The sequence below is a fragment of the Anneissia japonica genome, unplaced genomic scaffold (genome assembly GCF_011630105.1).
Source record: "Anneissia japonica isolate Jap-2015-1 unplaced genomic scaffold, ASM1163010v1 scaffold93_len1081246_cov171, whole genome shotgun sequence".
Classification (NCBI taxonomy): domain Eukaryota; kingdom Metazoa; phylum Echinodermata; class Crinoidea; order Comatulida; family Comatulidae; genus Anneissia; species Anneissia japonica.
The window spans coordinates 614,786-634,157 of record NW_022726429.1 but is presented as its reverse complement, the minus strand read 5'-3'; the positions used below and the strand labels follow the sequence as shown (position 1 = coordinate 634,157).

General features: G+C 34.3%; 1 protein-coding gene across 1 annotated transcript in view; it reads left to right on the top strand.

Moving 5' to 3' along the window:
* The window catches only part of LOC117113198 (NADPH oxidase 5-like), a gene marked incomplete in the record, with an annotated part of 88,692 nt that overhangs the window by 65,345 nt on the left and 3,975 nt on the right, over window positions 1-19,372 (top strand). Inside the window, 7 exon segments of the mRNA XM_033256485.1 lie at window positions 955-1,155; window positions 2,565-2,743; window positions 6,465-6,656; window positions 12,104-12,236; window positions 14,261-14,529; window positions 15,381-15,458; window positions 16,476-16,688. Of these exon segments, the coding sequence (XP_033112376.1) occupies window positions 955-1,155; window positions 2,565-2,743; window positions 6,465-6,656; window positions 12,104-12,236; window positions 14,261-14,529; window positions 15,381-15,458; window positions 16,476-16,688 (1,265 nt within the window).

The window sequence follows — 19,372 nt, the reverse complement described above, 5'->3', positions numbered from 1 at the left end:
TTTTTTGTTCATGTGATCCACTAGTGAGATCAGTGCCTGTCTCTTATACACATCTAGATGTGTATAAGAGACAGCATTTATATCAATGGCGAGACTTTTTTTATACCTTGTTTAGCGAACGCACCGCCCGCCAATAATGACGATTTCAAATAAAAAGAAAATTTTATTTTTGGCCAATTAGCGCACTCGCCGCAACAAAAAAAGGAAATTTCAGAAAAAAATAAAAGATTTTTATTATTTTTATTACGCCCGCCGCTGCATTAAAATCTCCTCAAAAAAATGAAATGTATATTCAATCCTAATTATATAAATTTAAAGCATTCAACCATCTCATTACTACACTGTTTACATTCACTAATTAAATTTTATTTTTATTTTTTACTCCGTATGGATATTTTTGGCAAAACTATTTGCTATAAAAGAAAACAACATTTTTTCCCCGCTTTCCTCTGACGATCTTTAAGAAAATAAGTTTGCGAAACAAGGTATAAACAATTCTCGCCATCTACTATGCGAATATATTGTAGAATTGCCATTTAATGCCAACATTATGTATAACCCTTAAATTTTTTAATTTGTGTTTCTTTTATATTGACCCATGTTAACATTTATCATACTATTTTTCCATTATCGTTCTATTCACTAAAAAAAACGCATACTATTTCATGCGTTTGCTACCATGTATGTAATCGTTAGCTATTCAAATTCAATTCTGTGGGATGAGTTGGTTAGAATCTGTCTCTTATACACATCTAGATGTGTATAAGAGACAGCATACGCCCTGGCCCTTCGAATGCATTCAATAAACAATTTTGGCCCCTACTGCGATGATACAGTTGAGAACCCCTGGCTTAAGTACTGGTAATCTGGTATTGATCACACGTGTTTTAATTTTGATGAAGGACTATGTAGTGTACATCTTAAATAATCTAAACTATATTCTTTAAATTGAAGCTCGAGGAGGTGGAATGTGCCTGAATTTCGACAGTACGTTTATATTGGTGTTGATGTTACGCAAGTGCCTGACATATTTACGTGGAACAAAGGCAAACAGAGTGTTGCCTCTAGATCAAAGCATATATTTCCACAAATTATTAGGAATCACCATTGTTTTCTTCTCATTCGTGCATACGGTATCGCATATTGGCAACGCAGGTATGTTTATAACATTGTTCTTTTATTGTATTTTTCCACACAAATCAGGTGAATAACTTAGGCTAGAATGGCATAAGACTCTAAATAAATTATCAACAACATAAGACAATATGAGTGATGGCGACTAACGTGAGTTCATCAACAAATGGCCACCATTAAAATTAATCTATTTTAACAAGGTATATACACGTATTCCTAATTGATAATAATTATTATATTATGCTTGACGATCGTCTTAAGCCTGGTTTTCCAAAGTCGTGTCCACTATACAGTCGGGGAGTCTCCCCGACTACGACCGACTAATCAGCATCGCTGAACGCTCTCCGCGATAGCGCATAGGGATCTTATGAAAACCATGCTTTAAAAAGTCAATCTCATGCCTGGTGGTTCCAAATGAGCCGTTGTATTGTTGAGAATATCTCTAACATTACATATTTTCAACTACACAACGGTTCTTCTCTTTAGAAGCATTTATATGGACCTATACGCGGACATTTATATCAATGGCGAGACTTTTTTTATACCTTGTTTAGCGAACGCACCGCCCGCCAATAATGACGATTTCAAATAAAAAGAAAATTTTATTTTTGGCCAATTAGCGCACTCGCCGCAACAAAAAAAGGAAATTTCAGAAAAAAATAAAAGATTTTTATTATTTTTATTACGCCCGCCGCTGCATTAAAATCTCCTCAAAAAAATGAAATGTATATTCAATCCTAATTATATAAATTTAAAGCATTCAACCATCTCATTACTACACTGTTTACATTCACTAATTAAATTTTATTTTTATTTTTTACTCCGTATGGATATTTTTGGCAAAACTATTTGCTATAAAAGAAAACAACATTTTTTCCCCGCTTTCCTCTGACGATCTTTAAGAAAATAAGTTTGCGAAACAAGGTATAAACAATTCTCGCCATCTACTATGCGAATATATTGTAGAATTGCCATTTAATGCCAACATTATGTATAACCCTTAAATTTTTTAATTTGTGTTTCTTTTATATTGACCCATGTTAACATTTATCATACTATTTTTCCATTATCGTTCTATTCACTAAAAAAAACGCATACTATTTCATGCGTTTGCTACCATGTATGTAATCGTTAGCTATTCAAATTCAATTCTGTGGGATGAGTTGGTTAGAATTAGTGAGTACTTGAAATTCAATTGATAACATTTTATATCTGCAATCAGATTACTGGCCGGTTGTATATTATACACACCGATTAACGATTACTCTCGTGTTTTAAAACGTACGCCGACGTTTATCCATTTGGATGGTCAATAGATTAATTTACACGCTGATTTACGTGGCATTACTTTATGAAATATCACCAGGGAATATGAAATAAAAATAATACGCAATATTATACATTGATGACAAGTTTATTCTGTATTTCAGTCACAATATCAAAAAATGACAATTTTACTGCGTTTGAGCTGCTGGTTACAAAGCCAGATCTTACAGACTATGGTATAGTCTCAGGATCCGCGTTCATTACTGGATGGATACTGGTTGCGATTTTGATCATCATGGTTATCTGTTCGATGCCGTTTGTTCGAAGAGGTGGCTACTTTCAGGTAAAGGGACATTACGTACCGTACCTATCTTAGTTTTATTTTCCTACAAATTTAATACATAAAATACTGTATCATTTTTATCTGTCTCTTATACACATCTAGATGTGTATAAGAGACAGTATATATAACTTGACAAGGTGAATGCTTTTACGATTTTTAATGTCACTTTAGGCTGTAAACGAACACAGACCCCAATAATTCTCTATCAAATCACAATATTTACCAACTGGAACAAAGCAGAGAGCAGTCATGACTGCTCCATGGACTAAGTTACCAAATTCATATGAGATACAAGTCAAAAAAATTATTGACGTGTTAATAAAGCTTAACAACTGACCAATCAGAAAAGACAACAGATTATGCGCTTGTCCCACAAACACACGTGCTTCAACGCTTGTGCTTTCGTACGTTTAAGCCGTAGTTTGTGTGTAACTTCAGATCCACCACAACAATAACGTGGTTTAACGTAGACCTATCATTTCATCCTCGGTTTAATATAACATAAATATAATCCCGCCTTCTGTTTTTCCAAGTAGGCCTACTGTTTACTCAGATTATCCATAAATTATTACCGGCCAATAAGGACCGATGTAACAAAAACAGGGTCTATCTATATTGTGCAGAGTTAGTTAATTGGTAGAGAAACACCTTTCTCCTTTAAATTTTTAATTAAATGCCAATAATATGTAAAGTAGGCATATAGGTCCCGATGTACCTATACATATTCTAAACTCTTTAGCTCTATAGTATACGCCTGCTGTAATCATTGTGAAATTTCAAAACTTTGATCAAAACAGAAAACTAATTATATCTTTCTGACCACCCTCTGTTCTCTTGCCTTCTTTTTAATTCATTTGAATTGGTTCTTTTTTATTTTAGTTAAGTTTCTGTATATTTTTTATGTTTGTTTTTTTCTACTTTTTTTGTTCTGTTGTTTGCACTGATCCACTAGTGAGATCAGTGCTGCGTCACTGAAAGTGTTATCACGTTAAAGGCAGAATAAATAAATAAATCTAAAAATTTAAGGATAGGCCGATACATTAATCTCAGTTCATCAGATGAATCCACACTTGCATCAACCGAAAAAAATCAACTAAAGCAGATCAAGCTAGAGTGCTTGTAGTTATCATTGTTTCCATTCTACAATCCCGGGTACTTTTTCTCAATATTTTACCCGCCTCCCACACACTTCTGTGGTTAGATGTAGTGGCAATTGGTGAGACTGATCACTCCTAGAAACTATCGATTAGTCATTATGATCTTAAAGATTGCTCTTTAACTAAACCTTTGGATAAATCCAGAAAACCATAAAAAAAAAATATTACTCTCTTAATGTGGAAGAGTGAATTTTCACTCGAAAAGAGTGCCTACAGGGACCACTCTAATTTCACTTTTTCAAGAGTGAAAATTCACTCTTAAGTGAGTGAATATTATTCCTACAAATACTGAAAAATTACTAAAATTCATTCTGAATAGAGTGAAATCTCACTCTTTTTATTTCACTCTATCAGGAGTGGTCCCTGTAGTCACTCTTTCACTCGTTTTTCACTCGTTTGCATTTAGAGAGTAAATTTCGTGTTTAAATCAATTGAAAAACATACTCTTAAGGATCCTCTGGTGGATAAGCATTGTCTTTATTTTAGTGTTATATGAATGAATTATTGAGGTGGGTATCCAATCCAAGTCAAGCTTACTGGGACTTCCAAATTTGCATATTTAGAAATGGTACAATGCCAATGACTATTTTGATGTATTGATGTAAACTGATTGACTAATTGATCAAAATGTTATGAGCTTTCAATGAGACAAATACCAAAGCAATTTTTTTTAATATTTCCAAATATCCTTCCCTCTTTGATATAAATTGTAAAACAGTAGAATGAAATAAAAACGGGAAGTAAATCCATTTGATAACGTTGCCTCACGTAGACACAAGCGATTCGTCAACTAGGTGCGTCGATATCAATCTTTGCTATATTATTTTCAGTTTTTAAATCCAAACATAATACACGCCACTTGAAGATCCGTTTAACAGACACTCCGGATCCGTTTCTGTCACGTTCCAATGTTGAATATATGTTCACGATTTATTTCAGAGGGATATAAACTAGGCTGCAGGTTTGACAGACTTTTGTCTGGTGAGTGACACATCCGAACTAACAAAAAATGATATCTAAACGACAACTGAGTAATTATCGGGCATCGGTAATTCCGTTTGCAATGAATACAGAAGCTGATTTGATTCCAATAAAATGGCTTTTCGTGGTGTATATTTTATATAGGTCTACTTTTATATGAAAACAAATTAAGGCCTATGTTTCCATATCAATATTAATAATAACAAATGTTTCAATGCGTTTTCAACTAATTTCATAAAATCAAAAAATACGTCTAGACCAAGATATTCATCTATGCCGACGGTCGAAAAAAAAAGACTGGGACAACAAACATGATAAAAAGGATTTTTTTTTAAAATGAAGCATCTATAAAATCTTATAATTTCGAATATCAATAAGTGCATTTATAATTTTTCACTCAGATTTTCAACTGGACAAAAATATATTTTTTTTAATATTCGAAGTTAGCAATCCAAATTCTGAATTAAGACTAGGCTTATACTTTTTATGTATCGTTGCTAATTATAGACGGTCTTATCTTTAATCACTTGTAACAAATATTTTTCTCAGAACTGTGATTAATATGCATTTGACTAATACTTAAGTTACATTATACAGTCAGTAAAATTCAGCCTAAAGGTATTCCGTTCCATTTTGTCAATATGACCGTGATCCGGATAAAGTAAACGCATGTGTGTTTGTCCCTTTACGACTGATCTGCGGGTGGTTGCTATGGTGACATCTTCAAACGCGCACATCTAACCAATAGTCGGGTTACAGTTTGGAATGTATTATATTACAATTTATAATATTTCGGCATTTTTTAAAATGTAATTACCTTATAAATCGGCATAAATAGTATAGAAATAATAGCGTTCTATGTAAGCAAAGTTTAATGTACTTATACAGAATGACTATTCAGTAATATATATCTAATATATCACTGGAAAACAAAAATTAAAAAAATTTCAAATCGGTAAGTGAGATTTGTATAGTATTTATTTTAGTTTATATTATGCTTACCAATAAATGAACACTAAGATATATCCAGAATTATCATTATTGCGTTCATCTTTTAATCCTTTATATATAGGCCCAATCATTTAACGTATCATCTTTATAGTACATTATATTCACACATGTAATTCATAATTCATTAGTTTATTTCTCTCACAACCCAAAAGTAAAGAGTCTGGTAGGTAAAAAGAAAAGATGTCCCTTTACAAGATGCCTACCAGAGAAACAAGGATAATAACAATAACAACAAAAATAATAATGATAACAAGAATAATTTAATAATAATATTTTTAGTAATAATAAATGATAATAATTGTAATAATAATAATAATAAATGATAAGAATAATATTATTATTAATAATTATAATAATAAATAGGCTTAATAAATAATAATATTAAAAAGAATAATACGAATATTATTATTAACAACAACAACAATAATAATAATAATTATTATTATTATTATTATTATAAATAATAAATAATAATAATAATAATAAGGATAATAAATGATAATATTAAGAATACTAATAATAATAGGCCTATTATTATTAAGAATAACAATGTGTTCTTTTCCATTTTGTAGGTTTTTTACTGGACACATTTACTATACCTTGCATTTTGGACGTTATTACTTATACATGGACCTCGCTTTTTCTACTTCTTTTCAATTCCGGGATTTATATTTATCATAGAGAAAATTACAAATACAAAGATATTCAAGCAAGCTCAGTTTGGAAGTACGTATGTGGAGGATGTTAAACTGTTCCCATCTGGTGTAAGTATTACTTTGAAACTTAAGTACATGTTGGTTACATATAAGTATGTATTAAAGCAAGGATGAATAACTTATAAGCTCACACACTTGTTCTAATATTACAATATGGGCTTAAGTTCAATATGGTCGGTAAGTACCTAGAGAAAGAAAAATAGGTAAGTATACTGAGGTAAGACATAAACGTAACATAAGTAAATAATGTAGGTAATTAAGCTAGGTAGGTAAGTAATTAAGTATAGGCCTATGTATTTGATTAAGTCGATAAGTAAGTTGATAAGTAAGTAGCAGGCCTGTCGTAATGTGGTTTTAGGGATTCTGGCAAACCTCCTTTAACAAAACTTAAACTAGTTAAAACAAACCACACTTCCTAAATAAAAAAAATCACTTCTTACCTGGTGTATGCCACAAAAAAAGCTATAGTCCTTTCCATCAAATGCAAATTTGCCTTTGTATGGTAATTATATTAACATTAACTATATTTTTAAATCAAAATGTATCATATTTATGTTGCATTTAAATATTGGACCCCATGCCCGGAACCCATTACCACCCCCACCCCCATTCTCTTCCTTAAAAGATGTTGGCTATATGGACACCTAAGTAGCTATAAGTAAGTCAGAGAATAAAGTAAGGCAGAAATGGTATTTAGAAAAAGGCTTAGATAGAAAGCGAGGAAGACATTAGGCGTAGACTCAATTTCAACTTCTGAATATGTACCAGTGATTAAACATATTGATTTTAAAGAAGTACAGGATTGCAACACACGCATCATTAAAGCCCACAGAGGAAAATGTTATGTGATGAGCCTTTGCAGTATCTGCACTGAGGCTTACTAGCGTGGTGACGGTTTAATGATAATTTTGGACAGACGACACTTGAATAAGCGTTGTGATCGTGTAAAACCATCTGCCATAAGAAAGCTAACCCTACTGCGAATGTGATACAAGACAAATACTAAGGCTAAGATACCGCTTGGTAGCCAGCATGGATGCTATTGGTTTAATAAACTGTAAACAACTCCATAGAAATCAAAGTGATGAATTATTGCTAATCGGATATTGGTTTTCTTCGTTTTAGTTATCGTAGATGATCAAGGTTATGGTACCGGCGTAATGGCTCCAGAGATAATAGGCCTACATTACATATCAATAGTTGTGTATATACATTTAGAGGTGTGATTCTATAATTCATAATTTTTAAAGGCTTCTACTCCCTTGTTGACTGCTGTTATGTGTTTGGATCAGTTTGCGTACACGCTAGTTGATCATTGGAACGCACTGCCACGCGCATGAAGCCAACTTGGGCCACTTAATTCCAAGGTGTATGGACATCATATCTCCAGTGTGCTACTGTAATGCTCTACGTTAACCTATATAATATATATATATATCGCTGATTTAGAATTTATAATCCCAATCACATAACCATGTGGCAATACATCAGCATGAAATACAAGTAATCATTACACCAAAAATAATATTCATAAATAAGTATTGAAGTACAAATGACACACACAAGGTACCAATTGTCAATGCAAGTCCACGGCAAAGTGGCTGTCCCATAGGATGACGATGACTCGATAATTAATTCAGGCCCTCAGTCGTTCTTCTATGTCGCATGTTGGACAGATATAGGGCACATTAATTCATGCATATAAGTCTCGTGTTGAACAAATATCCATGCATAAATTCGCATGTTGAACAGATCACAATGGTACCTCATTCCCAGCATAATTAAATTAGGATATGTTTACATGTTGGTATAACCACGTGTATAAAATATTGACAACTTTAAATTAATTTCTAATCAAATCGACACTTACTACCAACTTCATTTATATATTAATTTTCGTTTTGTAAACCTATTTGATTGATTTTGTGAAGTTGATATGAACTAATCACCAATTTCCAAACTACGATAATGTGTTTATGCAATCTATCGTTTGTTCGATACTTCTATTCATCATGTTCCCTTGCCAGTATTCCATGATTTCCCTGCAGATAAATAATGTACCAACTCCGTGAACTATGGACTCTCCACTTTATGGGGTTTTAGTTTACGGTCTCGTTTGAACGCAAATTCGTATACATTCAAATAACAATAAATAAATAACACGAATATTTGTTCTAAGTTCAGTCACCCAAAAATAATGAAATAGGTTAATACCGATTACTGCAGTGATGTCGTTAGCGTTGTCAATCAGCAACCGTTACTATTTTCATCAGCGAATATTACATAACAGAACAACTTCCTTAATTTTACGTGTATTACACTTGCACACTTAATGTCGTCTTCCAAAGTCTAATCCTAGAAATGACAGCCTTTTCATGATTATGTTTTGGTATCAAGAGAACTCCTTCCTGATTTGATGTCCGTTCATCCTTTTGGTGGACTTCCTTTTCTTTAAATGGATTCTGCCTTTAAGTTTAGATATCCTTCGCCTTTCAATCCTGCAATGTACCCGTAATATGATATTTGTTTTTATGTTATTACCTCTCCCATGGAGGTTATGTATTCACCACCGTCTATTTGTCGGTCTGTTTAGCAAGATTACGTAAAAACTACGAAGGATGAATCATCTTAAAATTTTGGAATGGTATATAAAAAAAGAAAGAGGTGAATACATTTTGGGAAGAAAAAAGCATGTGTTGGTTCCTCGTGCCTAATCTCACAGTATCTCTTCTTCTGTTGCTAGTTTGATGATAAGCTCTGCAGAATGTTAGACAGAACAATTAAAGACATGAAAATGTTCTGAGGAGGTAGGCCTATTGGCTTTCCTCAAAATATAAGATAGGAGACGATTGGACGCGTTAAACTCGTGAATCTGAAACAAAAAGGGTTAAAGAGATCTTATTGAACCTCTTAGGATTACCGTACTGCCTGGCAAAGATTTACTTTTATGTACTTTGGGATCATAGAGGCCACGAATATAATTCTTGTAACACCAATGCTCAACACATTTTTTGAAACACATAATTAAGCAAATCTGGAACTGTTTGCCATTGTTGCTGAAATTCCAAAAAGAATAAGCTTGGCAGCAGAGAGGTGCTAAAGAAATTAGCCTAAAATTTTCCAAACTTAACACCACAGACATTAAGTGTAAGTAAGATTTTAATCGCATTATAGGCCTATCATTTCATTTCCGAAACAGTCAAATCTACATACAATTCTCCGCAAACAATAACTTAATATTGTAAAACAAAATAATCGGTTAAGCATTTCCGAAACTTATCGAAGCGATTTCAAAGAGGAATGATCCGTTTAAAATGTCTACACAATTATGATTTCAATTGAAATTTAATCCTTTGTTAATGGCCTACCTACAGCAGATTAAACTAACGTTTGTTTTCCATATATGCATAAAATGTAAACTTGAAAACTTGTTCCGGTATTGCATAATAAGAAAATACCAGATGCCACAATGTACGCAATGTAGACCTTATCAACAGGATGTTCATAAGATTAGGTTTTGTTTCATATTTTCATTTTTAGTAAATTTGTTTTAATTATTTCCCACAGTATTCAACCATCCACATTATTTTTTATGTTTACATCAACAAAATTCATGTACAATATATTAGAAACTTTACGAGTCTAACATTTTCAATGATCATAAAATAACCATCAGTATTACGTACTGTAAGGCTGACGACTGATTAGAAAAATAATGTATTGTTTTTTAAGACAGTACAGTAATAATGAACAAAACATAATATGCGTTTTTAAGTTGTACATTTACATTTTACTCTAATTGTTGCCAACGATACTAATGTTATAGATGCCTTGATTATAACCTTATCTGACATTAGGCGTATTTATTCCAACCTAGATAAGTAAGCCTATGTTAGTCAAGTATTTGTAAATATTCTCAATCATCCAGGTGTGGTAATTATGCTAACAAAAAAGAACTGTTCTTCTTGACTTCTATTTTATTCTGGCTATCATATCATACAGCCAAGATGCATCTCTAGGCTGACTGGTCTCAGGGGCGGATTTAGGGGGGCCGGGCCGCCCCCCCCCCCTTTTGGGAGGTCAAAAAAGAAAAAAGAAAGAAAAAAAGAAAGAAAAAGAAACAGGGGCGGATTTAGGGGGGGGGGCCGGCCCGGCCCCGCGCCCCCCCCCCCTTTTTGGGAGGTCAAAAAAGAAAAAACAAAGAAAAAAAAGAAAGAAAAAGAAAAAAATGATAGCCCAGAACGCCTCAAATGTTATTTTCGAGCGTCTAGAACACAAAGATTTCGCGGGGGCATGCCCCCGGACCCCCTAGGACATTGTTGTCTCGATCGGCCCTAATTTCGGCCCCCCCCCCTTTGGACATCTCTGGATCCGCCCCTGGGTCTGGTGGGCATATGCCCAGAGGAACAGTTTTTGTTAGCATTTATTTAAAGTAGCATTTTTTTCCAACCGCTTAATTTTACTTCACGGGCCAGCGCACAAATTAGAATGGTTTCGTGTTGAAAGAACACCATAAGTGTAACATTATTCATAAGTAATGTTTATTAAATTTTTATGAAAACCATAGTCTATACAACCTAAAATAATCATCTTTCTATCATCATTTTGGGGATCACGAATATGATAATCACAGAATAAAGAGTTCACATAGGGGAGATAGACCTACAGATGGTCATAAAATACGGGAACAATTAATACAATGACTAGCAAACCAATGGTGACAAGGTTACATTGATCTCAAAATAATGTGATTGCATGATACGGGAATAATAGAATGGGAATCACGTAATAGTCCTCCAACTTACAAACTACGGAAATCACAGAAAACCACATGCATACCATGGGATTAAAGAATATGGAAAATTGCATAATACATCTTAATATTACAGAAATTTTAAGATCACAGAATAAGTGATCACATTATAACATCGACAGAATATCGATATATTTTTTGTAATTTTAAATAAAACCAGTGAATATGCAATTTAAATCAATTAATTCTTTAAATTTTTTATTTCCTTTTCTGGTATTTATTAAACTATGTATAAACCGTAATAGTTCAATAATTTCATTCATTTATTAATCTTAAAATATTTTGTAGTCTTAAAGAAAAGTTGTTAATATGCAGTATTGAATCGTAATTAATTCTTTCAATTGCTCAGGGCTTTTTATATATTTTCATAACATTTTCTATTGTGTGCAATATTCATGTTACTTCATGTTTAAGGGGCAGCTGACTCTTTTGAGTTACAGTCATTTATTTGCTTTAGATGTACCTGACCATCGTTTTGTTGTTTCTTGTTGTTATTATGCTCTTTATTGTTTATGGTCGAATAAATAAATGACATGAAATGAAACGAAATCACGTTATGAGATCACAGAATACATGGATTGCAGAATACATATTGTAGTATAGACGGAGCTACGTAAGCCTTGTTAATCTTGAATAAACTTCTTTTGATATGTTCATAATGCCAGATTGTTTCTTTCGATAGGTAACACAATTAGTGATGACACGTCCACCGCGATTTCATTTCAAAGCAGGCGACTACATATTTTTGCAAATTCCCGCCATAGCTCAATATGAATGGCATCCATTTACGATCAGCAGTCCCCCTGAACAAACAGGTAATACGACAGTTTATTGTTTTACTTTTAACAAATAATATGGATTTTTTATAATTAGAAGATAGGCATCGAAAAATAGTTGCTACCGCATAACAGTACCACTAAGGCATATTTCCAATGAGCGCGACTGTGGTAAAAAATAAATATAACCTATATTATTATAAAGCATATTTTTTATTTTCCACACTGAACATCAGCCATTAAGCTTGCTTTCCATAGAATCGCTACACAGTCGCTACAGCGTTTTCATTGTAATCCTTACACTACGTAGCTCTCCCTGACGCAATCGGGAACTCTTCCTGATTCAATACAAAGACGTCGGCGATAGCGTATATTGATTAGAGCAATTTAGATCTTACGGTTCTATATTTCCTACCGCAGCCGGCCGCGTGCCGCTTTCGCACTCACTGGAAATCGGAATCAAGTGGGATATATAATTGTAAGTGAGGCTAATAAAGAGCTCGACTTTCAATCCCATGACTACTTTATCAATTTCCATAAATAAAGTGTCAGGATTTGCCAAACCACTCGACAACACAAACCTAATAATGAAACTTGATTTACATAGCAGCATTGACACCTACAGATACTACTAGTGTCGCTGGCGCGATTGCACTAGCAATTACTAATTAGTACCCCACATTACTAATTACCGCATTATTATTCTTACTCTCAATACAATGTAATCATCGGATTTTATTAGGAGGCAATAAGGTAACCGAAGAATTGTCAACCATGCAAGCGATTGTACTAAACAGAACATAAAATATGTAATATTCTTTAAACAATCCTCAACGATTATGTATAATATTTCATGATTAAATCAGTAATCCATCCCATTCAGCTATACGAAACGTATTCGTTCGTACATAAACGGTTGAACATTAAGACCAACTGGAGTTAATGCCCCTAATTTAATTTAAACTTCTGAGTGTTTTTAACCCGGTAAAGTAACTCAGTGTTGCTTTTGCTCTCTAAAATAACATTCCGAGCCGGTTAAGTAAATACCGGTAATTTACAATAAACTGTGTCTCGGTTTCAATAAGCTAAATATTGTACTTCAGCAAAGTGAGTTGAATTCTCTTAGGTAACGCGTACACGCGTACACGCGACTCTCGCGACCTTTGCTAGCGAAGACACGCGCGCCTGATGTAATTGATACAACCAATCAATAGGCAAAACGCTCAGGATTTTTACTTATTGCTTAATGGATAATTGAATATAAAATAATAATCAGTTTTAAGTTGACTATTAGGATGTCACTGTTGTATTATACATTATATATGTTAAAAAGATAGACTCGGCCCACGCCGTCTGCTAAAAAATCTGAAAAACCCCTTTAAAACTCAATTTAAAAATGCAACCCTGTTATGCAGCTGCGTTTTGTGTGTACAGTATTTGTTTTATCACGGATGCACTACTAGTATGAACCCAGCGGGTGTACTTCCATGACGTACTAGGGGTGTGTAGTTATTTTAAAGGACCATGCTCTCTCCTTTTTCATACTTTTTGTATATATTCATCATCAGCTGAAATTAGTCATTTAGAAAAAAAAAATAATAATTGTCTGTAGTATCTTTAAAACTCATAAAACCAATTGGGGCGAGCGGAGTGGTCAAAAGATGGGTTCAGTGGGTAAAGAAAGGACCGACGAGGGGGCTGGTTCCCCCGACGAGGAGTCAGAATTCCCCGACGAAAGCAATGTGGGCGTGGTCGAGCTTCGATTAAATGGTTTCGAAAGTGGTCCAGGGGGCGAAGCCCGACAATTTAAGGGTTTCAAAAGCTTATTTAATCGATTTTAGAGTCTACTAGTATGTAGAAAATATATATAATTTGTTTTCTCTCTGACGAATCGTGCCAGCACACCCCGACGGAGGTGGGGGGGCTGTCCGCTGGCGCCACCCCTGGGTTCAGGAACACGCGCACTTCCTGCAATTGGCGGAGCTTAGCCAAACTTTCCATTGTGACATTATTTGGATAACAGACAATATCTTTTTTAAATATTTATAATTTGCTCATTACAGGCACCTTTTCTGTACATGTTCGTTCGGCTGGTAACTGGACTTGCAGATTATACAGCTTTTTCGAGCAACGTTTAAAAGAAGAAAAAGAAGCGAAGCGTGAAGCACATAGGAAAAGCGCGTGCCATTCTAATCGCGCCCTAGAGATTGATGAACCTCCTGTGTTTGTGGAGATGGTGAACCTCGACTCAACTCGAGCAGATACAGAGATCCCTGTGAGTGACTCGTGCGGAAAAGTAGTGACACATGTTGGAAATGGTAAACACAATGAGGTAGGAAGAAACATAGTCATCGACCTTACGTTTAAGTTGGCGTCCCATACTTTCAAATTACAATTTTGTCGAAAACGCAAATACTCTAAGCTCTGTATACCGCGTTAGTTGCCGTGAAATAACGTTTAGTTTTATTTACGCCCCCACTGAGAATTAAAACTGATTCAACTGGAAAATTGAATGAGTTAGCTGAGATTTACCATATTAAGTTTGTTGGTAAACAAACCGATCATGCACAGGAAACAAATTGATTTATAAGCCATTGGTGAAGTAATGAAGGTGAAAGATAACAGGAATTTTAATATTTTTCTAACAACATGATATGCAGAGCATTTATTATATTTGGAGGCCCAAGTGATAGTTGCATAACCATTGTGGATACATACTCTAACGTTAATTATTATGCGAGTATATAATAATAATAATAATAATAATAATAATAATAATAATAATAATAATAATAATAATAATAATTTTTTTATATAGAGCAAAAATATCTCTCTGAGCTTTACACAAGTATTCACTAATCAAACAGCCATTTCTAATTTAACAGAATTTCACAAATTTAGAATGTCATAGGCCTAAATCCACGACAGAACGAGATCTCTGACATTTTGCTTGAAAGTCTATCATAATTATAATTTGTATTAATAATAATAATAGGCCTAATAATAATATTTGTTGAGCATATTATTTTATTGATAATAATAAATAAATGAAATGGAGGTTCACCATTGATTGTGATAAATCGATTGTGAAATAAAAATCGAAAATACTACCGGTACTAGACCTATTATAATTATAATTGATTTATAGTCAAATTTAATGTCGTTGTGTTTTATTGTCGGTAGGAGGAATCGTGGAAACACAAACATGAAGATGGAACAATTAATAATAATATAAATAACAACGGATTAAGCCGCATTAGGGTGAGTATATGTGAAAAAATATAACATCACCCTATTAAAAATAACTTAAGTAAAAATCATTATTTTTTTTATCTGAGTGTTACATTGTGTAAAATTTAAAAATGAACTAAAAATGTGGATGATTTGGATAAAAACAAGGCCGTTTTTTGGATAGAAGCAGACGCATCCGGGAACACTGCTTTTAAATAATATAATAATTTAACAGTTTGAGAGTGCCATTTTCCGGCATCTGAGGTTGCTTACTCCTAACATTTGCTCCAAACAAGGCATGAGGTGGATGTCGGGAAATTTAAAATCTCTTAGGGGGCACTGGACGGCTCATTTTTGTTGACCCCAATGCAGGCATCCCGTGGCGATTGCTACGTAGTGTTGTCAGTGACACGCATTCTACCCTCATATTCAAAATAGCCATTAGAAAACTCGGCCGTCAATTCGTATTAAATCTCGTTAGTCTGCAAGGTTGGAACATCATTTGCGATAAAGCTATACTGATTAAACCCCTACTATTGATTAGGCCTTCAACATATCTGATGTTTTAAGCGTTATCAATGTTTTATAATGTTTGTTAGTTTATTTGGTAAAGTTTAATGTAAAGGATTTATTTATTACAAATATGAGAGTGTGGACCATTAAACTACAGTACAGCTTGTTAAATGGTTGTTTGGCCCGCCAAATAAGCCCGTACAGTATATGTATCATCAACGTGTGTTTTTATTTATTTTATTTTATTTTTTTTTTTTTTGAAATATTATACGTCATGTGGGATATTAGAGTATTGTTTTTAAATGGCCGTACTGTGTTATAATCATATAATTATCTAAAATTCTTATTGGTCAGTATAAAACGCCAGTGAGATTAATAATTCCGCGTAGGCCTAATCATTTTGTAAAGTAACTTTAGTCAGGCCATGGTCTTGTGTACATTGTACAGTAAGCCTATCATGTTTATTAGTGAGTTATTAATGCGTTACGAAAAGATCAGTCGCATAATATTCAATTTGTATTTTTGTATCTACAGGTTTTTATAGACGGGCCGTATGGAACGCCGACGAGGGCAATTTTTCAATCAGAACATGCAGTGTTAATTGGTGCTGGCATAGGCGTAACGCCGTTTGCTTCTATTCTTCAAAGCATTATGTACAGGCATAAGTTATCTACACGCACGTGTCCAAGCTGCAAGCATTGCTGGTTGGATGAAACGCTTGCTGCTGCTAATATGAGATTAAGAAAGGTCAAGCTCAAATCATTTATTACGTCATTCATATCTACATAATTTCAATTCAGCATGTAATTTTATTAGTCTACTAATAATTCGGATGGTAAACGAAATTTAAAATTATTTTTGGGTTTTTCCAGCTTTAGCTGGAAAAGCCATTGTTTTTGTTTTTGTTCTGTTTTGTTTTTCGCTAGTCCTACATTCGTATTATGCACAATTAAACGGAAAACCTGTTGTATTTTTCGAAAAATATGTCGAGAATTTAAGCATAAGTAGAAGTGTGTCTATGCCTCCTCGGGGGCAATGACACTAGGTTGTCGCCTGGCAGTTAAAGATGGCTGAAAGGGTAAATCCGGTGGAGGTGCATGATGGGTCATGTGCCATCTTAAGTACCTTATTACTGTACGAAAGTCGTAAAAAATACAACATCTCACCATGATAACCGAATCCCATGTGGATACTCTATTAGCAAACATAATACAGTAAGGCAGTATAGGGCATAGACACACGCTCCCTTTGGGAGCCTATTTTTTGTATATTGTGATAAATTACATTGATAAAGGGACTCACTGATGCCTGATTTGAGACCCGTGGTAGAAGCTCAATGTTTAATCATCTAGGTAAACACAACTAAATTTAGGTTACTTATGTTGAATTGCAGTACGTTCGTCAATAACATTCGTACTTAAATTTACATGATAATCAACAGTGCATTTTAATTGTCCTGCAATAATTGAAGTCATATAGAACTCTCTGTTCCGCCAAGTCCTGTCTCTGTGTATTGTCCTGATATCACTATGTTTCGTCAATAGCCGTCTTTTGTAATGCTACAGTCTTAGCATTACACCGACTTTAGTGCCGCCAAGTTCCGTCTGTGTTGTTCTATTCATTGTGATTCGTTAATAGCATTTTTTTAATTTGCAGGAGTAATAAAAAGTCGGTGTACCAAAAGACAGTACTCGTAAAATACACTTCGTTTGTCCTACATTCGTACTATGTAGTATTATGCGAAAAACGTTTTGTATTTTTCAAAAAATTAACGAGAATTGAAGCGTTGGGTAGGTTGTTTGTATATCGTGATCAATTAGATTAATAAAGCGATTCACCAAAGTTGACTAATATAACGTCTATTGAACTGATGACACTTCCACACACAAATCTCTCGCGACGACCCAATTTTTTAATTATCACCGCTGGTGCGGGCATCGTACAATTAAAAGTATAATATAAGATTGCAAAAAAAACCCCTTTCAAATAGATATCTTAGCGGAAAAAGTTCCCCCCAGATGTATAACGATTGCTTGGCGGAGATTATCTTTGGCTCGTGAGATCAATTCTAAAAATAATTTAGCCTTCAAACAAATTGATTAAGAACCAGGGCTCTATATACTTCAGTGCATGTAGCGCAATATACCAACCCAACCGCGAGAAACATACTGTAATCTCTTTGTACGCCGCCAGTGCGCAGTAGCATCACGGATTTTGTGGGGGCTCTGGTGGTGAATTGGGGGACCTAATAAGCGAGTGAAGCGATCGTTAAGTTTGCAAGCGGAGCAAACAAACACGCGCTGGGGGCCAGGGTGTGAAGACCCCTGGTGGGGTCCGAGGGGGCTTCAATCCCTCGCGCTCAGAGCTTATGGCATTTATGCATTGTTAACTCCGTTGTCAGAGAACATAGAATGGTCCATGGTCCATGACTAATGAAGTATTTCAGACAAATTTATGACAAAACCAACATAGATTATAGGCCAACTTTCGGAACTGGTATAGTTTTAGCAAGTCAATAATCCAATCAATCCTGGGACTGTGGTTGTTGGCATGATTTGAGCTGCAGAGTGTTTGGACAGATGAGAGCTTCGAGCCCTGGACAGACAATCGAACTTTACTCTTTTTACATATTTGTCTATGCCTAGTCCTACTCTTTTTATTTTTTCCGACCTTTAGCACATTCTCATCTGAGTTTTCAAGAAAAAAACAATGATCCTGCCATCCTGCTAATCTCAATAGGCCGATGGCCAACAAGCTAACCACTACCCACCACCACTAATTGCATCTACTATTTTGCTGTTATGTAAATATTCACAGCATTCTTGTGATGAGCTAGCCATGTTCTCTGGACGATTATCTTTTCCGCCTAACCACCATTCGTAATGTCCTTATATAATTGTTTTCATTCCAAAAAGTGCCTCTTGAATTTAATAATTTCCCATAAGAACCCATCGATTTTCATCTATTTTCATAAGCGCCAATTTCCACTCCGTTTAAATAAGCGCTCGTTTGAATAAGCGCCCCTCAGAAAGTGCAACAAATATTTTAAGCGCCTGGGCTCTTATTCGCGCGAGTACGGTAATTATTTTAAACTATTGTTGGACTTTGGTAAAAATTATCACTTTTGGTATAAAATATCACTTATGGTTTTATGGATGAGGGAAGAGAGAAAAGAAAATGATATATACCTACTCGTTGGTTTTTCACTAGATCTGCCTTTTCCCTGCTTCCTATAAATTAAAAACATACTAGAGCGATTTTTACGGGGTGGGGTTCGAAACGACATTTATTTTGATGAAGTATTTTTTTCACAAAAAAATTCTATTATAAAATCACATGTTTTTGTTTACATATTGATTGTTGGCATTTAAAATAAATTTAAGGTATTGAGTAAATTAAATTTAAAATGTGGGACATGGGCCACACACACA